Source organism: Eublepharis macularius, chromosome 2, assembly GCF_028583425.1.
Source record: "Eublepharis macularius isolate TG4126 chromosome 2, MPM_Emac_v1.0, whole genome shotgun sequence".
NCBI classification, from domain to species: Eukaryota; Metazoa; Chordata; class Lepidosauria; order Squamata; family Eublepharidae; genus Eublepharis; species Eublepharis macularius.
In genome coordinates, this window is record NC_072791.1 from 193,256,600 (window position 1) to 193,276,618 (window position 20,019).

Sequence of the window (20,019 nt, forward strand, 5' to 3'; positions counted from 1 at the left end):
GGGCGCGGGCGGCGGGCGCGGCAACTTACTTTGCCCTTCGAATTTGCGGATGATGGTGCCCAGGAAGGTGTTCTGCGGAGCCACATGGCCTCTGCGCACAGGCATGGTGGGGCTGGCCGGGCGCGCTGCCTCCTCGGGCTCCGGCTGGCTGGTGGGCTGGCTGCCTCCTCGCACTACCCTTCGCCGGCGCTCATCGCCGCCCGCCCGCGCTCCCCTCCTCGCCTCGCCTCAGCGCCGCTCCCGGGCTGCCGCCGCCGCCGCCGCCGCCCGCCTCGCCCGAGTGCGCTCCATGCCCGGGTCTCGCCTCCGGGGGAACCTGACCCGCTCTGGCCGGGATGGAGGGCAGGCAGGAAGGAGGGGCCGGGCGGGGAGGCGGCGACAGGGATCGGCGCGCTGCTCTCCCGAAGCCCCGGCCCTCGCCCCGGCTCCCCAGGCGACTGCGGGGCGGAGGAAGGCGGGCGAAGGCGGCCGGCAGGGAGTGACGTCCCCGCCCGCCCCGCCTGTGCCGGCTCCCGAGCGCTTCGCGGCGGCGGCTCAGATTACTCGAGCGTGCTCCAGCCCGAGCAGCCAATAAATCTCGCCCCGGCCCTGCGACCCCGCGCTGCGCGCAGCCACAGCCCCCGACGGCGCCGGGGCGGCGAGGCACTGGCGGAGGGGCTGGGCTGGGCGCCGCGGAGCCTCGCCTCAACCCCGCGAAGTGAGCTTCGGGACGGGGAGGAGCCTCCGGGCATGTGCAGAGCGCGCTTCTCCTGGCAAGAGCGAATAGGGGCGCGGTTCCGAAAGGGGGCGTGATGGAACCCAAAGAGCTTGCACAGAGATTCCCGAAACATGCCCCTCGGGGCATGTGCAGAGTGCCTTTGCGCTGGCGAGGGGTAGTGCGTGTATAGCTTCGAAATGGTGCATAATGCAATAAAGAAAACTTGTGCAAAGTAAAGATGTGCATCTGGTGCCTCGAGGCATGTGCAGAGTGCTATTCTGTTGGCAGGGGTCTGTCTGAGCTAATGGGTGTGTTGCTCCCAAAAGGTGCATGAGGAAATGCAGAGAGCATGTCCAACGTGCCATCCCTCTTAGGCAAGGTCCTGTACAGGGCTAACTGGAGCTTAGCTCCAAAATGGTACCTGATGCAGTAAAGAGCATGTGCAGAGTGCCGTTCTCCAAAAGTAGTACCTCGGGATATGCACTGGTGAGATTGGTATGCAGCTCCAAACTGATGCAGAATTCAGTAAAGGGCATGTACAGTTCCCCAAATATAACGCTTTAGAGCATGGCCTGTCATTGGAGGGGCACAGGAGGGACATTTGGTTGGGGCTTCACATTTATGGAGGAACTCAAATTTAGACTTTTGATGTTATCTTCAAATGAAGTTATACATACTGTCACAGAGATACACTGACAGGATTGAAAGAAGAGGGCATTCGTCATACAACTTTAAACTAGTGTCCCATAATCAAGCGACGCTGCCTGTGGTGCGCTATGAATTAATATCATTATCATATATTTTAATAGCCAAGTGTGGCCCTATCTGTCAATACATAAATCTGTAGATCAGGACCACACCGATGGAGAACAGTTATGCAAACTTGGGGGGTCCCCCAGGTTTGCAGAAAAATCTGAAAATAGTTTTTTTTTAATGCATGGGGGTTTTAAATCTTTCCCCAAACAAAGCCTACCTGCTCCTCCATTGGCAGATGGAGGCACACAAGGCCTGGCAGCAGCAATAGTGTGTGTGTGTGTGTGGGGGGGGGAGGTTTGAAAAAATGGAAGCAGCCCAGGCCCCTCTCAGCCTCTGCACATGCCTTTACAGCATGTGTGGAGTGTCATTCCCCAACCGTAGAGTCTTGAGACATATGCTGTGCATCCTTAACTCCTAAATCCAGAGGAGTTAGCCATGTTAGTCTGTAGTTGCAAAATAGTAAAAAGTCCAGTAAAAAGTCCAGCTCAGAAGCATGCATCTGAGGAAGAGAGCTGTGGTTCTCGAAAGCTTATTTCTCAATAAAGTTGGTTAGTCTTAAAGGTGCTGCTGGACTTTTAACTTCTTAACTCCTAAGAGAGGCTTGCTGGTACTTAGCTTCTGTAGCCAGAAATAACTTCTGTAGTCTGATCATTTCCATATTTACTTGGAAGCAAGCCCTGATGATTTCAAAGGGACTTCAGCCTTTCCATTTCTCATCATTTCTCATCATATTATATTCAGATAAAGTTGCCCCCATGGTTTCAATTTCCCCTTATTTCATCTCAGTTGCCTCCCAGGTAGAACCTAACTTTTTGATAAACCAAAAAGAAAATTGTATTGCGTACATAAGCCGGCAGACAGAAGGGTAAAGAAAGACACCATCTATCAGACAAATTCACACTACGGTATCTTGTGAACTGCACACTAAATTAGGAGGCAAAAAAAAATGCCACTGATCTCGTTTTATCAAATCTTACCAAGCCATCTTGCAACCCACCCAGTCATTAGCTTTTATGTAATTAGTAGCTGGCAATTGGAGGAAACGCTCAGTAGCAGAAGATAGCTCGATAATGAGGATGACACCCAGGCTGGTGGCTGAGTGGGTGAGGAGAGTTACATTTATGAGTTCTGGTCTGCACTGCACACTATTGGGGAGGGACTGTGGCTCAGTGGCAAAGCATCTGCTTTGCATGCAGAAGGTCCCTGGTTCAGTCCCCAGGATCTGCTTGTGGGTGATCTGAAAGACCTGAAGCCCCAGAGAGCAGCTGCCAGTCCGGGCAGACAAGACGACTCAGCATAAGGCAGCTTAGCATCATGCATCAGTTCCTAATGAGAGGATGGATCAGGAAAGGTGTGTTATATGGTTGATTTAGGGGAAATGCCATAAAAGAATTTTAGGGAAATCCTACGCAGAATTATTTCAGTCTAAATCCATGGACTTTACGGGGTGCAGACTGGAGTTAGCCCTGCATAAGGATTGTGCTGTTGGAATCATGGCCAGTCTTCTGGTGAACAGAGGCTAATTTTGTGCCACAAACATGTCAATTTTATGACATTTGAACAGCCCCTCTAAGAAGCCTAACCTACCTCGCAGGGTTGTTGTGAGGATAGACCAGAGGACAGGAGAACAATGTAAGCTGCTTTGGCAACCCATTGGAGGAAAAGGTGAGGGATAAATGAAGTAAATAAAATAAATCTATATGATAGAATATTTCAGTAGCAAACCTTGCTTGATCTGTGCCCTGTTGGTTGCCTCTGAGGCATGGTATTATGGGAATGGGCAGTGGAAAAAGTCTTTGATATGTTGATTTGGCACCGTAGAAAACCCCAAGCCATGTTGGTGGCTGCATTCATTTCTTGCTGGGCCACACAATGGACTAAAGAAGTGGTAGGTGACACCCCTGTCTCTGTATAGTGGTTAGAGTGTCATCCTAGGCACTCTAACCACTACAAATGTTCAAATCAGCCATGAAGCTCTTCTAGGTAACCTTGGGTTAATCAGTCTCTCTCAGCCTCATTTAACTCGCAGTCACTGTGAGGATAAAAGGAGGAAAAGAAGAACCCCCAAGCTCCTTGGAGGAAAGGTGGGATAAAAATAGAAGATGTGTGAGTTCCCCAAAGACGCACACTGCTGCCTTTCTTAGCACGGAGGCACTTTTACGGCTGCACTTTGTAAGAGATGAAGAAGGCTCTCTGCAAACAAGGCTGATGAGCAGAGGGGAGAAATTCAAGGAGCCCCAGGATGGTGCTGGCTACCTTCCCGTCTACTGAGCAGACTGCAGAAATGTGCATGGGGGGATATGGACTCGGAGGACGATGACCCAGCCCGAAGAAAGGCAGCTGTGGAAACTAGGATGCATTCATAAGCGTCCTTAAGCAGAAAGGGAAGAGTGCCGGTGTTTAAGGGTCCCACACAATCAGGCGGTGTTCTCAGCGGTGTGGGATCTTCTCTCTATAGAGAAATCGTCTCGCCGTTATCCCACCCCATGTACAATGAGCTCAGAGTGGCAAACCCGGATCTCTCTTCTTCCATTCTGGCCTCTCAGCAATCCTGAGAGGTGGGTTAGACTGACGCAGACAGACAGGCAGACTGGTCCAAAGTCACCCAATGAGTTTCACAACTTAGCAGGGACTTAAATCTGTCTTTTCCCAATCCTAATCCTGACCTAGGAATGTTAATTAGAAGACTATTCAGTGAGAACACTAGGAAAGGTGGAAGACAGTAGGACTAGAGGAAGACCCAAATGAGATGGCTTGACTCAATAAAGGAAGCCACAGCTTCCAGTATGCCAGATCTCAGCAAGGCTGTTAATTATAGGTCATTTTGGTGGTCTCTGATTTATAGGGTCACCATAAATTGGAAGTGATTTGATGGCACATAACACATACACATCAACGAGACAATCCTGAGTAGGTGGTTAGGGTTTGGAGAGAGAAACAGTGATCAAAGTTCCAAAGAACTGTCAGAAATCCCAGTACATTCATGGACCAACCAGAACTAGTGGAGCTTTCCCATCATGATTTTCATTTGGGGATATGGGAAACTTCTTCCTCACATTTCTTCTCAGTCCACACAAGTGATGTTCTCTTTCACACCTGCACACACCGCCAAATTACAGGCGAGACTTTTTGGCTGAGAGATGCTTGGCTTGCAGAAGGGTCACTAGTGAGTTTCTGGCTGTGGAAGAGCAGCAGCTTTGGGAGGCAGAGGCACAAACCAAACCTTGGAGCTTCCCGCATTGGACAATGTTGCTCACAGGTGTGAGATTTCTTTAGCACCAAGACTTTCTGTGATGGACTTTGAGAATAAATAAATATATAAATAAATAAATAAATAAATAAATAAGATCCCAGGGGGACCTTCCTTTTCTAGACAGTGGCCCCATTACTCTGAGTGATTTTTTTGTTGCCTAAGAGGACAAGGAGCTTAGAAGGCTGGAGGGATTATGCAGATTAGAAGTCAGTTAGGGGCTACAAAAGAATGGCAAGAAGGGAGAAGGAAGAGAAGGGTTGGGAGGGGGATTTTCTCCTTCTGCATTACTTGCACCCTGGCTTGAACAAAGACTTGGACTTTCTTACTCAAGATATGAGTGTTAATTATCTTGGCAAAAACTGAGAGTAGCTCCTTAGTAAAGATATTAAGTAGCTTAACTAGTAATCAGGGCTCATTTCCAGGGGGAATGCTCAGGAACGAAGTTCCAGCAGTTCCCCAAAGAGGTCACATGTCAGGTGGCCCTGCCCGGATCAGGCCTCTGACGGGTGGTGGATCACTGTCCCACTCAGCAGCGGCCCGATCTTGACCACTTTGGGCCCCTTTTCGGCCATTTTCAGCCCCTTTTTGCCATTTTGGGCCCAATTTTGGCCCTGAATGGCCAGGATTGGGTCCAAAGCAGCCAGGATAGGTGATGTCGGGGGTGTGGCATATGCAAATCAGTCATGCTAATGACACACTTCTGGTGATGGCAAGGGGCGTGACATATGCTAATGAGTTATGATAATGAATTATGCTAATGAGTTCCTCCATCTCTTTTTCTACGAAATGACCCCTGCTAGTGATTGATTTCTGCATTTTCTTGATTAATATTTGAACGAAACATCATTCAGTTTCTCTTTACTTTCTGCATGGTTCCTTGACCTTGCTGATTAAAAAAAAGATTTCTGTACCTTGGATATACCTATAGCGTGGACATATCTGGAGAAATGGGAGAGTGGAAGCGGATGCTGCAATAAAGATATTGTTGGCTTTTAAAGAGAGAGTCTTAAGGGCACCTTCCTGAGCTTTTGCCCTACTGAATAATGTGAGACTTACTTTCAAGTAGACCTGCTTAGAATTGCATACTTAGGGGCCACAAGGGCCCTGTGTATTTTTGCAGCCACAGGCTAACGCCGCCATCCTATAAACAAAGTTCCACGCTTCTAAAATCCTTTGAAGTCAAAGGGCTAATTCTGCTTAGGACGGCACTGCGACACACCTGCCATTCTCTCCTGCCGAGCAGCTTTCAGAAAGTGACCGAAATGGTGCAGCCGCCTCCTGTTCCCGTTAGACGATGGGATTATTTATGACCACAAAACGTGGCAGTTCCAGAGCGAGCGGCTTCTTGGAGAGCTTCGTGGTCGCTGCACGATTACCCAGTAAAGGGAGGGAGCAGGAGGCGTAGGAGCAGCAGAGATCGAGCGGAGAAGGAGGGAGCGGTACAGCGGGAAGGCTGGCTGGCTGGCTGGCTGGCTGGGAGGGAATCCCTCCTATGACGAGAGCATTTTCTTCTGACGGCCAAACACTAGCCGCAGTTCCTCTTGAAAGCACGAGCGCGCCCTGGTTTTCCTGTATATCGCTCCAAACTTTTCGGGAAAGGAGATTTCTCAAAAGACCGAGCCCAAGAGGACTATTGTCCAGAACACAAGGACAGAAGGCACGCTTGTTTGTGTCTGAAGAAGAGAGCTCTGGGTCTCGAAAGCTTGCACCTTGGAAATCTGGTTGGTCTCCGTTCGGTGACGCTGGACTCAAATCCTGCAGTTCATATCACAGACACACAAACCGTGGGTGGTGCAGCACCGTGCACGCTCTTTCTCTGCCTCTTGGAGTTGCAGAACTCTGCACGCAAACCACGACACTTTAGCGCTCCAAGTAAATTTCAACAGACCATTTTACGCATGTTTACTCGAAAGTAGATCCCGCGGATTCCAATGAGATTTCCTTCCAGGCAAGCTTGCATAGGATTGAAGGGTTAATCTAACGTTAGGGTTAACCCTCTCTATAGGGCACGTATTTATTTGTTTATTAATTTATAGGCCTCCTTTATATTAAAATAGCTAAGCGGCCTACAATAAGTTAAACAACTGCTCAGTCGGGGACGTATTACATCTTTAAAATTAATGGTCGCCTGCCACCAAAAGCATTACCTCGTGTCAGGGGACTCAAAGCCTGAATCACTATTGGCAGATTGTTAAAAGACGGAAAAATTATTCACCATCCCTAATTCGGATTGGCAAACCCCCAGCCCTATGCAAGGAATAGATAGAATGGGGGAAACGGTCCTCTCTCCCTGATTATGACTCTGAAGAAACGGTATTTGTGGTAGGGTATCAGCTTTTCTGAGTCTCAGCTCACTTCCTCAGATAGAGCTGTGACTCTCGAAAGTTCATACCCTACCACAAATTTTGTCAGTCTATAGGTGCTACTGGACTCTTGCTCTTTTCTACTGCTACAGACAGAGTAGCCTCCCCACGGCACTGACGAAATTAACAAACCCTAGTGCAGAGCGGTGAAATGGACAGCGCCTTAGGCTCTGTATTTTTAAACTACACTTCCCGGGTAATATTGCGTCTCCCTTCACTTGAGCGTCCTTGTATTGCGTCTCCCTTCACTTGAGTGTCCTTGTGTAAGATGTCTAGTGTGAAGACTAACAGGGCTACCCATCTTGAAGAAATGGTATGTTATAGCGGTTGGAGAGTGGCCTAGGATCTGGGAGGCTTGGGCTCAAATCCCCACTCGCCATGGAAGGTCTCTGGATGACCACGGCCCAATCACAAACTCTCGGCCTAGCCTACCTCTCAGGGTTGCTGTGAGGGTAAAATGAACGATGCGAGCCGCCTCGGTTCGCGGCTGGGGAGAAAGGGGCAGGCTACAGCGAAGGCAGGGATGTATCTCAACGCGCTTCCTCTTGTAGCCGAAAAGCGCTGCGGTAGGAACGCCTGGGAGAAGCCGCTGGGAGCTGTCCGTGGTGCTGAACCACATGGAAACCCGCCCCCGCGGCAGCATTCCCGACCGACACCAGGCCGGGGGTCTCTGATCGACTGCCTCTTCGCGCCTGGCCAAATCACAGCTCTTCCCCGCTTGCGAGCCAGAAACTAAGGCGGAGGAGAGGAATCCCCGGGGAGATGGCTTTTGTTTGCTGGCTCTGATTCCGGTTTCCTGAAGGAACAGGGAAGCTCGGTTCGGCAGGAGCGGAGTTACCCTCGCCGCCCCGAGCCATTTAGGACTTGCGCGCAGCGGAGCTCCCTATCCAGTTACGCTCCTGGGAAGCGAAAGGCGCTGAGCCGGTAATGGCAATACTAAGCACCGAGCCAGCCGCCTCTGCCTTCCACCTGGTGTTTGGCAATCCCCGCGAGTTGTTTTCTTACTCCCCACGGCCTCTCTCAGATGTTGCTTTTGTTACTTGTTATCTCCGCTTTGGCAGCCGAGGACAGCTTTCTGCTTGCAAACGCATGGAAAAGTAACCTGCGCAGCATCTCAATTTGCTACTCCATCCGGGTGTTACCGTGGAAGGAAGTTTGATTTGGATGATGCCTTAGAGAGAGATTAGAGGTGCTCTAAGAAGTCCCCCCTCCCCTAGTGATTTATAATCTTTGAGCAGACAATGTTCTGCAGTTCCTCCACCCTTTCTGGAAACTTTAAATATTATATTATATTATATTATATTATATTATATTATATTATATTATATTATATTATATTATATTATATTATATTATATTATATTATATTATATTATATTATATTATATTATATACTGGGATGTGCTATCCATACATACATGTTAGTTGTGACAATGGATTGTATTGGAGAAGCACATGATTTTAATATCTGGGTCCTATATCTGATTAAGGAAGCTTTGACTCCTACCTTGGAAATCTAGCTGATTTTTAAAGTGCTGTTGGTCCCTGATCTTGCTTTTCATGTGTTATCATAGCCATCATAGCCATCATCATATAGTTATCTTTCCTTCCAAGGAGCTTAGGGCAAATTGCATGGTTCTCCCCTCCATCATAACAGTCCTGTGAAGCAGGTCTTGTTGAGAGGCTGCCCCAAAGTCAGCCAGTAAGTTTCACGGCAAGCAATGATGTGACCCTGGATATTTCATTAAAAACAACACCACAAGTCACACCTCTTGCAACATTGCAAAATTGCTCTATCAAACCTCCCATCCACTCTACGATGAAGAGCGCAGTTAGGAAATCAGAATGATCTACTGTTTGTTTCCATGATTGCATTCATTCTTTGTTACTTTCTTTTGTTATGATGCATGGTCCGAACACATACACATTTTACTTGAATCGAGATCGCAGACTAAGAAAAGATTGCTGCATCTGATTGTGCTCGCCCAGTGATCCCCATGTATACTGGATCCTTCCTATGATGCAGAGACACGGGCACCTCTGCTGTAAGATGGCTGGATAGCAAGCATGCAAAAACAGTACTGTGAATTTACCATTTATGCGCATTTACACATAATGAAGTTGTACATGAGATTGCACTTCTTGTTCCTCAAAGCAGAGTTGCTCTCCAGTTCCCCTTTGTAGATCAAGAAGTACAGTCTTACAGTAGAGATGCCTGTCGGTCTGCGCATGTGTCCAGACCATATGTCATAAGAATTCTAGGAGTCTTGCAGGATACATTTAGGGCAGCTTGGAAATTGGCTAGGCACACGGAGGCTTGCTGTGTTCAGTAAGGGAAAAAGGGAAAGGGAGTCAAGCTACTGGGTTGTGGTAGAACATTCAGCATTACAGCACTCTGAATTGAGGAATTATCTCTGTTCCAGAAATGCTCGTGATGCTAAGGTTCTGCCTTCATTTCCCTTGCTTGCTTTTGTCGCATTATGGAACACATTTGACATGCAATTTTGGCTGTGGCATTCTAGCTTAATGCCACAAAAGATTAATTATGAATGGGAAGACTATAATTACTTTACTTACTTTTGTTCATTCAGGCTCTGAGAGTGGAAAATAAAAGGTAATACTGTGTGGCAGGCCAGCTAGAGGAAGCTTCCCCAGGAGTATTGAGCAGGGATTAGAGATTGTTATTGTACATCCTGTCAAATCTTGTTTCCTTTATACTTCCAAAGAGTCGGCTTGACAAAGAAAACATTCAAAAGATTCTGTTTGACAATGAAATGCGCATGTTAGGGATAGTCTCATGTCGTACTATACAGGAAATGTAGTTAAGATTCCAAGCTGATTAATCAGACACAAGTATGAACCACAACTCTGGAGAGAGAGAGAACATAAGAGCAGCCCAGCTGGATCAGACCAGGGGTCATCTAGTCCTGCATCCTGGTTCATACAGTGCTCTGGGCTGCTCTGGGCTTGGAAACCAAGGCCTTCCCATGAAACCAAATCCTAAGAAGAGTTATTCCAGTCAAAGCCCATTGAAACCAATGGGCTTATATAGGAGTAACCCTGCTTAGTTTTTCACTTAGTTGTTTCTTAGTACTGGCATTCAGAGGTTTACTACTTCCTCTAGAAACAGAGGTTCTCTTTAGTCACTGAGGCTAATAGCCACTGATGCTCTATTCTTCATACATCTATTGAATCCCCCTTTAAAGCCATCAATGCTCATAGCCATCACTACATCTTCTGGCCAATGATTATAGTACTTAGAGAGTAGGTAAAGGTGCAAGCACCCCACGCAAGCACCGAGTCATTACTAACCCATGGGGGGGGCAGTGTTGCATCATAACATTTTCTTAGCAGACTTTTTGTTATGGTGTGGTTTGCCATTGCTTTCCCCAATTTAGAGAGAAAAACTTTTTAATAATAATAGTAGTAGTAACAATAGTAATAATAATAATAGTAATAGCATTCAATTTATATACCACCCTTCAGGACAACCTAACACCCACGCAGAGCAGTTTGCAAAGTGTGTTATTACTATCTCAGACAATCACCCTGTGAAGTGGATGCGACTGAGAGAGCTCCAAGAAGCTGTGACTGGCCCAAAGTCACCCAACTGGCTTCAAGCGGAGGAGTGGGGAATCAAACTCTGTTCTCCAGCTTAGAGTCTTGCCACTCTTCTTAACCTCTACATCAAACTACAGAACTATCACAAATAAAAGAATAATTCTACACATTCCTGAAATGGGAGAATTATGGACTATACAATCTATGTTTTATGGTTTAAAATTATGTTTTAAAATTTTTCTTTATTTAAACTATAAACTATACACCATAACACAATAAACATAAAGAATAAGAAAAAACACACAATTCTAAACATGACACACTAACAATACATATATCTATGTAATTAAAAGGAAAAGGAAAAAGAGAACAACCCCCCCCCCCAAGATTACATTACAGGTTGAGTTCCAATTTTCTCCGCAACAAGTATGTATCATTTCTAGAGTCGCACTTATTCTAGGTTAGTCACAAAATCCCTCTTTTTTCTATTGTTCATGTTTCTTAATCCATAAATGCAAAATGTCATCAAATTCTTGTTATCCATTTCATGCAAAAAGTCTATTAACAGTTTCCATTCAGTCAAGAAGTTAACTAATGTCTTTTCTCTAATCAATGCAGTAAGTTTTGCCATTGACACAAACTCCAAAACTTTTGTCAACCATTCCTCCACTGTAGGCAATGTTGTAGTTTTCCACTTTTGTGCATAAAGTACTCTTGCCGCTGTAATAAAGTATAAAAACAGTGTTCTAAAGCTTTTTTCCAACTGGCTGTTCGTTATTCCCAACAGAAAAGTCTCTGGTTTCAGCTGTAGTTTAATCTTCAAAATCTTCTGAATCTATGATTGTATCTGCAACCCAAAACTCTTTGCTTTCTTACATGTCCACCACATATGAAAAAATGTTCCTTCTTGTTTGGCACATTTCCAACATACATTTGACACCCCCTTATACATTCTAGCCAATTTTTCAGGAGTCATATACCAATGATACATCATTTTGTAAAAATTTTCTTTAATATTGGAGCTTAATGTAAATTTCAGCCTTCTTGTCCACATATATTCCCATTGCTCCATTAATATATCATGTCCACAATTTTTCGCCCATTTAATCATATATTCTTTTACTTGCTCTTCTTCCGTCTCAAACCTCAACAAGTTTATACGTTTTAGAAATAACATGTTCATCATTTGTACAAAGGGCTATTTCCAGTTCAGTTTTAGATTTCTCATAGTCATAATGACTCTTGTCTAGTTTGAATCTCTTCAGAATTTGCATATATGGAAACCACTGACAGGCGTGCCCTTCTGCTGCTAAGTCCTCTCTTGATTTAATTTTAACTTGGTCCTGAGAGAATTCCAATAAATCCTGATAAGTTAACCATTTAGGTGGACTAACCATTTCTCTTCTAAAATGAGCTTCTTGTGATGACAGCCAGAGAGGTATTTTCGAACAAAATCTAAGTTCGTATTTATTCCATACTCTCAGGATTGCACGCCTTACATAATGATTATTAAATTCTGCGTTGGCTTTAACTTTGTCATACCTTAGATACCCATGTCACCCAAATTTTAAATCATGCCCTTCCAGGTCCAGTAATTTTTTAACAGTATCCATTTCTTCATCCAAACCAAACAGCTGCAAAATATAATCTCAAATCTGGGAGGCCCAAACCTCCTCTTTCTTTTGCATCCCATAGAACCTTAAATTTAACCCTCGGCTTTTTGCCTTGCCATATAAATCTCGATATATCCTTCTGCCACTGCTTAAATGGTGCCTCTGTTGTCAATACAGGAATTGTTTGAAATAGGAATAACATTCTAGGTAAGCCATTCATTTTAATTGTAGCTATTCTTCCCAACAGCAATAATTGAATTTTATCTCATTTTAGCATATCCCTTTTAATTTCTTTCCAAGTCTTAATATAATTATTTTGGAATAACATACAGTTCATATTTGACAAAGTAATACCCAAGTATTTTACCTTTTTCTCAACTTTAAATCCTGTTTTGCTCTCAAGTTTCATTTGATCTTGTATTTTCATATTTTTTGGACTATACAATCTGAGGAGGTGAGGAAATCACATTTTTCCTTGCCCTCCTCCATATTATTACCTATAGTAAACTACCACTTCAGAGAGACTTTTCTCCCTGATGTGCTAGCCTTCTGCATGCAGGGTATTCTGTTTTTACAAATGCATCCCTCCAAGTGCAGCACTCTGTCAATTAACTCTACCACTTCATTTTGTATAACTTTTAGATAGGCTTTATATCTTCAAACAATGGGAATAGCTTGTTACTTCAGAAGAGTATTCTGCCTAGGCCAGTGGAGCTAAAATATTTTACAGAGCGGATACACCAGTGGAATATTTATACAGGCTTGAATTCAGACATATATTGAACCTAATTTTTCCTGACCTAAACATTTTAAGCTTTTAGTTATGCATGTTATGTGCTGTCAAATGGCTTCCAACTTAGGTGACCCTATGAATGAAAGACCTTTAAAACGCCCTATCATTAACAACCCTGCTCAGATTTTGCAGACTAGAGGACATGGACTCCTTTATTGAATCAAGCCATCTTGTTTTGGGTCTTCCTCTTTTCCTACCGCCTTCTACTTTTCCTAGCGTTATTGTCTTTTCCAGTGAATCTTGTCTTCTCATGATGTGACAGAAGTATGGATGGCCAAAAAGACAAATAAGTGGATTCTAGATCAAATCCAACCTGAATTCTCCCTAGAAGCTAAAATGATGAGACTGAGGCTATCTGTATAGTAAGAGTAGTCTTTATTGTAGAATTTTGAGCATCACTTTGCTTGCATGAGAAATTAATGCAATGGTCCGGTGGTTGCTGCAGTCTTTGGCATCCCCTTTTTTTTGGAAGTGGAATGTAGATTGAGCATTTCCAGTCTATGTGCCATTGTTCTGTTTTCCATATTTGTTGACAGATTATTGTTAAGATTTTGATGGATTCAGTTTTTGTAGCTTGAAATGGTTTTATTGGTGTACCATGTACTGCTGATGATTTATTCCCTTTGATTTCTTGGAATTTATAGAACAGATTGTTCTTTGTCTCTGCATGCAAGTCATTGAAAAGCTGCATTTAGAATTCTGATTCAATTTCTGTCACCTTTTACTTTTGCTTCTCATCTATCTTTATCAATTTCAAGAGTTTAATTGTCATTCATCTGGGCTTCTCCTGTCTTTTGGCTATAGGAACAGTCTTTGCACATTCTTCCTTGATAATATTTCCGGTTTCAGCCCACAGTTTTTCCAGTTCACGATCAATGAAACTCAATAATGCAAATCTGTTGTTTACATTCTTCAGAAATGCTATACAGATTATATTTTGGTACCATGACTCTTTTAGTGTTTCTCTTAAGCTTTATTCAATTTTTTGATATTAACAATTCATGATCTGCACCATGGATTCTTGAAGGGGGTGGATTCATCTTAGTCTGATGTCTCAGCTTTGACATTTTCCCCTTGAGTGACTCTGCTAGGAGTTTAGACTCTTGACCAAGCCTGAGATCCTGATGGAATTGCTCTCAGCTTCACTGACACACTCAAACTATCCACCTGGAGTATTGTGTACAGTTCTGGAGGCCTCACTTCAAAAAGGATGTGGACAAAATCGAGAGGGTGCAGAGGAGAGCGACAAGAATGATCAGGAGTCTGGAGACTGAGCCCTACGAGGAAAGGCTGAGGGCCTTGGGAATGTTTAGTTTGGAGAAGAGGAGGTTGAGGGGGGACATGATTGCTCTCTTTAAATATTTGAAAGGCTGTCATTTGGAGGAGGGCAGGGAGCTGTTCCAGTTGGCAGCAGAGGGTAAGACCCGAAACAATGGTCTTAAATTACATGCACAAAGGTACCAGCTGGATATTAGGAAGAACTTTTTCACAGTCGGAGTAGTTCAAAAGTGGAATCAGCTGCCTAGGGACGTGGTGAGCTCCCCTTCACTGGTAGTTTTCAAGGAGAGGCTGGATGAATATTTGTCAGAGATGCTTTAGGCTCATCCTGCATTGGGCAGGGGGTTGGACTAGAAGGTCTGTATGGCCCCTTCCAACACTATGATTCTATGATTCTATGATTCTATGAGAGGAATCAGATATAGGTTCCCATTGGTGAGAAAGGTAGGGTACTAAATAAATTAATTAATAAACAAATAAAAAAAAATATTTGCCAACAGATTGGTCATCCCACATGATTCATGCCATGATTCAAAAGTATGACATTACCCAATATGTATTTACAATATTTCTATGTCCACCTTTCTTGTGAGGAACTCAGGACCCAAGGAGTGTAGTAACAATATACACACATAAAACAATTGGATTTAATTTAACATTTTAAGAATCGCTGGCTCAGATCTCATCATCATTCTTCCCACAATTACTTTTCATTCCAGTTTTTCTCCTTTTGCTATTGAACAAAGGCTAACACTGCCCATCTTCAGGCTTTTCTCACATGCACTGAATAATACACGTTTAATCTACTTCCAATGCACTTTCGTGATCATTTGCAAGCGGATTTTCCCATTTCACACCGTAAAATCCAGTTACAAAGTGCACTGAAAGTGCATTATTGAGCATGAGTGAAAGCAGCTTAGTCCAGGGCCATTTAGAATGCTTGCAAAGGGCTACCAATTCTGCTGAGCTGTTTGTCATTCTTTTAAAAAAGGCTTGCATGACACAGCTATTCTGCACAGGGAAAACCCCAAAACGTGACGTGTCCACTGCTGAATCCAATGCCTGGGATCCAAGATTCACATTGGTGCAGAGAGATGTGAGTTGTTCTCTGGCATTCATCTCACTCCACCTACACTTGATCCTATAAGGCACTGCCTTGTTTCTCCTCAACCCCTGCATTTTGTCAACGTGTTTGATACCATCCTCTTACCTAAGTAAGCTTATACACAGTTCCTGCTTTCTACCCAGTGGGATATTATTAACCCTGTTATTAAGAGCTTTCTTCCAATGCTGCATTCCGCAAGTTCAGCCACCAAATTGGTTTCCTGTTCTTGTATTATTCCAAATCCAATTCTCCTATACAGCATCCCTGTCTAAACCAGCAGGGGCTCACAATAATTCTACACTGTCCAAAATCCCATCAACTAATTTTATCTGATGCAGTGTTTTATCATTGTCATTGCTCATGCTGCGGTTGACAATAATCTACTAAATCTAGGTCAGGCACTTCTCTATCAATATTTTACACGCTTCTCTCCTGGTGCTCTGGAATGTTCAGCTAAGTACAGACATTGGCACTTCTTTTATTCATTGGAACGGATACCATGCTTCAAAATAGCTGTTTTTATCACAAGGGTGATCCATGCTGATCTCTGCTGTTTATATTTCTCCGAAGGCATTTTTCATAAAAACCAGCTTTATGTTATTTTATATATGGTTATAATATTATAAATCTAGGTGTCTGGCTATCACTAAGGTTCTCTGGTTGCAATCGTATTTATATTTTCCTAGGACTAAATCCCATTGAACAGTGGGGATGTACGAATGTGTTTTGCTTCCTTTCATTTCTTTATTTACTTTATCCTTTTTGTCAGCAGTTCCTTTCCTCTAAATTTATAATGTAGAGTGTTGTTTGCATTTTATAAGTTTTAAAAAACCTATTCATGTTTTTAAGTTAGCAACAGGAAGAAATTCTTGCAATGTATATGGGCGAGGGGTGGGAGATGGTTCAGTGAAAGGTGTATCTGAAGGAAGACCCATGTTCAGTACCCAGCAATCCCACTAAAAATAGGTTGAGTGATGTGAAAGAATTCTGCCTAGGATTTTGGAAAGACACTTCAGGTTGCACTAGAGAAATCCTGACCATTGGTCTCTCAGGGTTGGTTTTCTCTGGTAATAGAGAAATAAGAACAACCACAACCACAACCACCACCACCACCACCACCACCACCACATCGACAACAACCACAATGACAACAACCACAACATTCGATTTTTATGCTGCCCTTCAGGACAACTTAATGCCCACTCAGAGCGGTTTACAAAGTGTGGGGCTGAGAGAGCTCCAAGAAGCTGTGACTGTCTCAAGGTCACCCAGCTGGCTTCAAGTGGAGGAGTGGGGAATCAAACTGAGTTCTCCAGATCAAAGTCCTGTCACTCTTAACCACTACACCAAACTAGCAACTAGCGGGATTTTCCAGAGTCCTAGACAGAGATCTTTCACAGCACAAAAGATGATTTCACGTGTTCGAGATGCAGATTTTCAGATGGAAATATTTATTAAAACCCATCTAACATGCCTTTTCACCCAAAGTGGAGACCCAGGGCAGTTCTCAGAGAATAAAAAATGCCTTATAATAAAACAAGTCTCCAATATACAACAAACGCCCACGTAATTATCCAGCAACACCCAGTAACCAAACTCCATTGTCATGTTAGATAAAATTAGGCCAAATTAAGCCTTCTTATTTAGGATGATGTCACATGCTTTCCTTAAAGGCTCATAAGATAGACAGCTTCTTCACTTCTAGCAGAGCATGAATCCACAAAGTTGGAGCTTAACATTAAGAAATCTGATTGTCCTATAGGATATAGAACAGCAGTGGGATATTATTGTGAGAAAAACAATGTCTGCGCATGTTCACACAGGGATGGAGCGTCCCTTAGGTGTGAGGTGTCAAGTTCATGAAAGGCCTGAAAAGAAAGAGCCAGTACCTTGAATGGAACCCAGAAAGAGACATATAGAAATACTACAAGCAGTGGGGTAAAGTGTTCAGAATGGTTCACTCTAGCCCAAAGGCAAGCTGCTGCATTTTTCATTTTGCACAATTTTGCAATAGAAGTATCTCTGCTGTCTTCAAGGACAGCCCTACATACAAGGAGTCAGAGTAGCATGGATCAATATAGCCAAGTCAGCTGAGTTCAAAAGGGGAGAAATTTCTATGCTGGATGTAATTGATGAAAAGCACTTTTTGATACCATATCAACCTGGTTTCCCATCACAAGAGCAGGATCTAATACTATTTGAAACTATGGAAAGTAATCTGGAAAAAAAGTTCCTTGTGTTCATTCTACTTTGGTACAATGCAGGAATGAAAAGAGTCTTTATATATATATATATATATATATATATATATATATATATATATATATATATATATATATATATATATATATATATATAATCACAAACAAGGCAAAATCAGACATAACCCCAGTGAATACACTCTGGTTTATTTTTGAGAAAACGTGAATTGGTTGGGCTGCATGGCTGCAATCCTGAACACATTTTCTAGGGAACAAATATCATTCATTGCACTAATTAAGTTTTGAGTAAACTTGGACTTAGAAGTGTGTCAGTCTACTTCAGACAACACTGGTAGTGAACTTTGTGCCAGAGTGAGGATTTGAATCCAGATCTCTCTGGCCATAATCTGCACATCACATGAGCTATGTGTTGAACTTAAATATATCTGTATGAATTTTTTTCCCCAGAGGTTCTGGGCAGTGCCATAAGCCTTGTTGATTTCTTTCAGATTTGAAGGAGCCCAGAACCATAAGTAAAGTATAAATTCATATGCATTTATTTATTTTATTTAATAATAATTCAATTTATATACCATCCTTCAGGGCAACTTAACGCCCACTCAGACTGGTTTACAAAGTGTGTTATCATTATTATCCTCATGACAATCACCCTGTGAGGTGGGTGGGGCTGAGAGAGCTCTGAGAAGCTGTGACTGACCCAAGGTCACCCAGCTGGCTTCAAAAGGGAATGCTAATTATATAGTCCGTTCCATTTATTTTCTATTTATGCACCTCTCTTTAAAAGTCATTGGTTTGTAGTTGTATTTTTATTTTAAAATGATATTTGTGGACACAAAATGGACATTGCGCTTGAAGTAATCTAAAACAGAAATAATTCTGGCAAGTAGTCTCCCTAGCATGAGGGCCAGACTACAAATGCCAGCGGCTGCGGGTCCACCCTGTGGCCGCCAATGCTATTTTACTTGCAGCTGTAATTCTCTAAAAATTACCTGATCCAATTTGTGTGCATGGTGCAGTGGCCAAGGAACTCTTAACAACAACAACAACAACAACAACAACAACAACAACAACAACAACAACAACAACAACAACATTTGATTTATATATCGCCCTTCAGGACAACTTAACGCCCACTCAGACTGGTTTACAAAGTGTGTTATCATTATTATCCTCATGACAATCACCCTGTGAGGTGGGTGGGGCTGAGAGAGCTCCGAGAAGCTGTGACTGACCCAAGGTCACCCAGCTGGCTTCAAGTGGTGGAGCGGGGAATCAAACCTGACTCTCTAGTTTAGAGCACTGCTGGTCTTAACCACTACACCAAACTATATTTATTTATTTACATTATTTATACCCCACCTTTCTTCTCAGCGGGGACCCAACGTGGCTTATATAATTCTCCTCTCCTCCATCTTGTCCCCACAATAACCCGTGAGGTACATTAGGCTGAGAGTGTGTGACTGGTCCACGTTCACCCAGAAAACTTCCATAGTAGAGTGGGGACTCGCACCTGTTTCCCCAAATCCTAGTTTGACACTTTTACCACTATACCACTCTGACTCTTTTGATTTACTTTTTCGATCTCTTTTGATCATACTTTTTGGCAGCTAAGTCTGAATGTTTTATTCACTATTGAAGACCAAGAAACTTCCGTGCAGGCAAAAATATTCTTCCGTGTCTGTTGAAAATAAGCTCTTGAGGTTACTTTCAAAAGTGCATTGAATTACTGCAAAATGAATGGTCTTGAGCACTTTGAGGTCCCATTAACACTCCATTTGGAATCAATCTGGTTTCAACCTGGCTTAACTCAGGCTGACTCATGCCTCAACGTTTACTTGATTATTTCCTTCCTGCTTTTTTCTTTTTTTTGGCTTTCCCTCCATTCTTGAAGGCTAGCCAAACGAGGCAGATAACATAAACAGAGATATTCCAAGGTATTATGATACTATTCCTTTTTAGATAAGCCTGACACTTTAACCAAATTGCATATCTAATACAGTTGCTGCAAACATGGTACATAAGTCAGTGCAAATTCTGCCAATAATTTTATCCTCCTTTTCCCAAGAAGCTCTAAGTGACATACACGGTTTTATCTTCCCTGTCTGAGTCTGCAAACCTAAGGACGCTGTTCTGGGAGTTAGTCCCAGTGACTAACACGAGACATTCTTCTGAACAGACCTGCTCTGGTTTGCTTCCATATCCTCACAACACCCCTGTGAGATAGGTTAGGCTGACACACAAAGCCGGCTATTAATATTATTCATGTGGATCAAGGCTTGTGATGATATAGTCTGTCTACAATTTGATCTCTTTGTTATCTTTATGAGGATGGAAACTCCATGAGCCAGCTCCCATCACAGGGCTCATACAAACGTGTG

At 43.3% G+C, this 20,019-nt stretch overlaps 1 protein-coding gene across 1 annotated transcript in view; it reads right to left on the reverse strand.

Moving 5' to 3' along the window:
- KCNH7 (potassium voltage-gated channel subfamily H member 7) overlaps nucleotides 1-105 on the reverse strand; it is a 413,623-nt gene extending 413,518 nt beyond the window's left edge. The window contains exon 1 of the mRNA XM_054971836.1: nucleotides 30-105. Within this exon, the coding sequence (XP_054827811.1) occupies nucleotides 30-105 (76 nt within the window). The remainder of the gene's footprint in view (nucleotides 1-29) is intronic.
- Nucleotides 106-20,019: the final 19,914 nt, after the last annotated feature.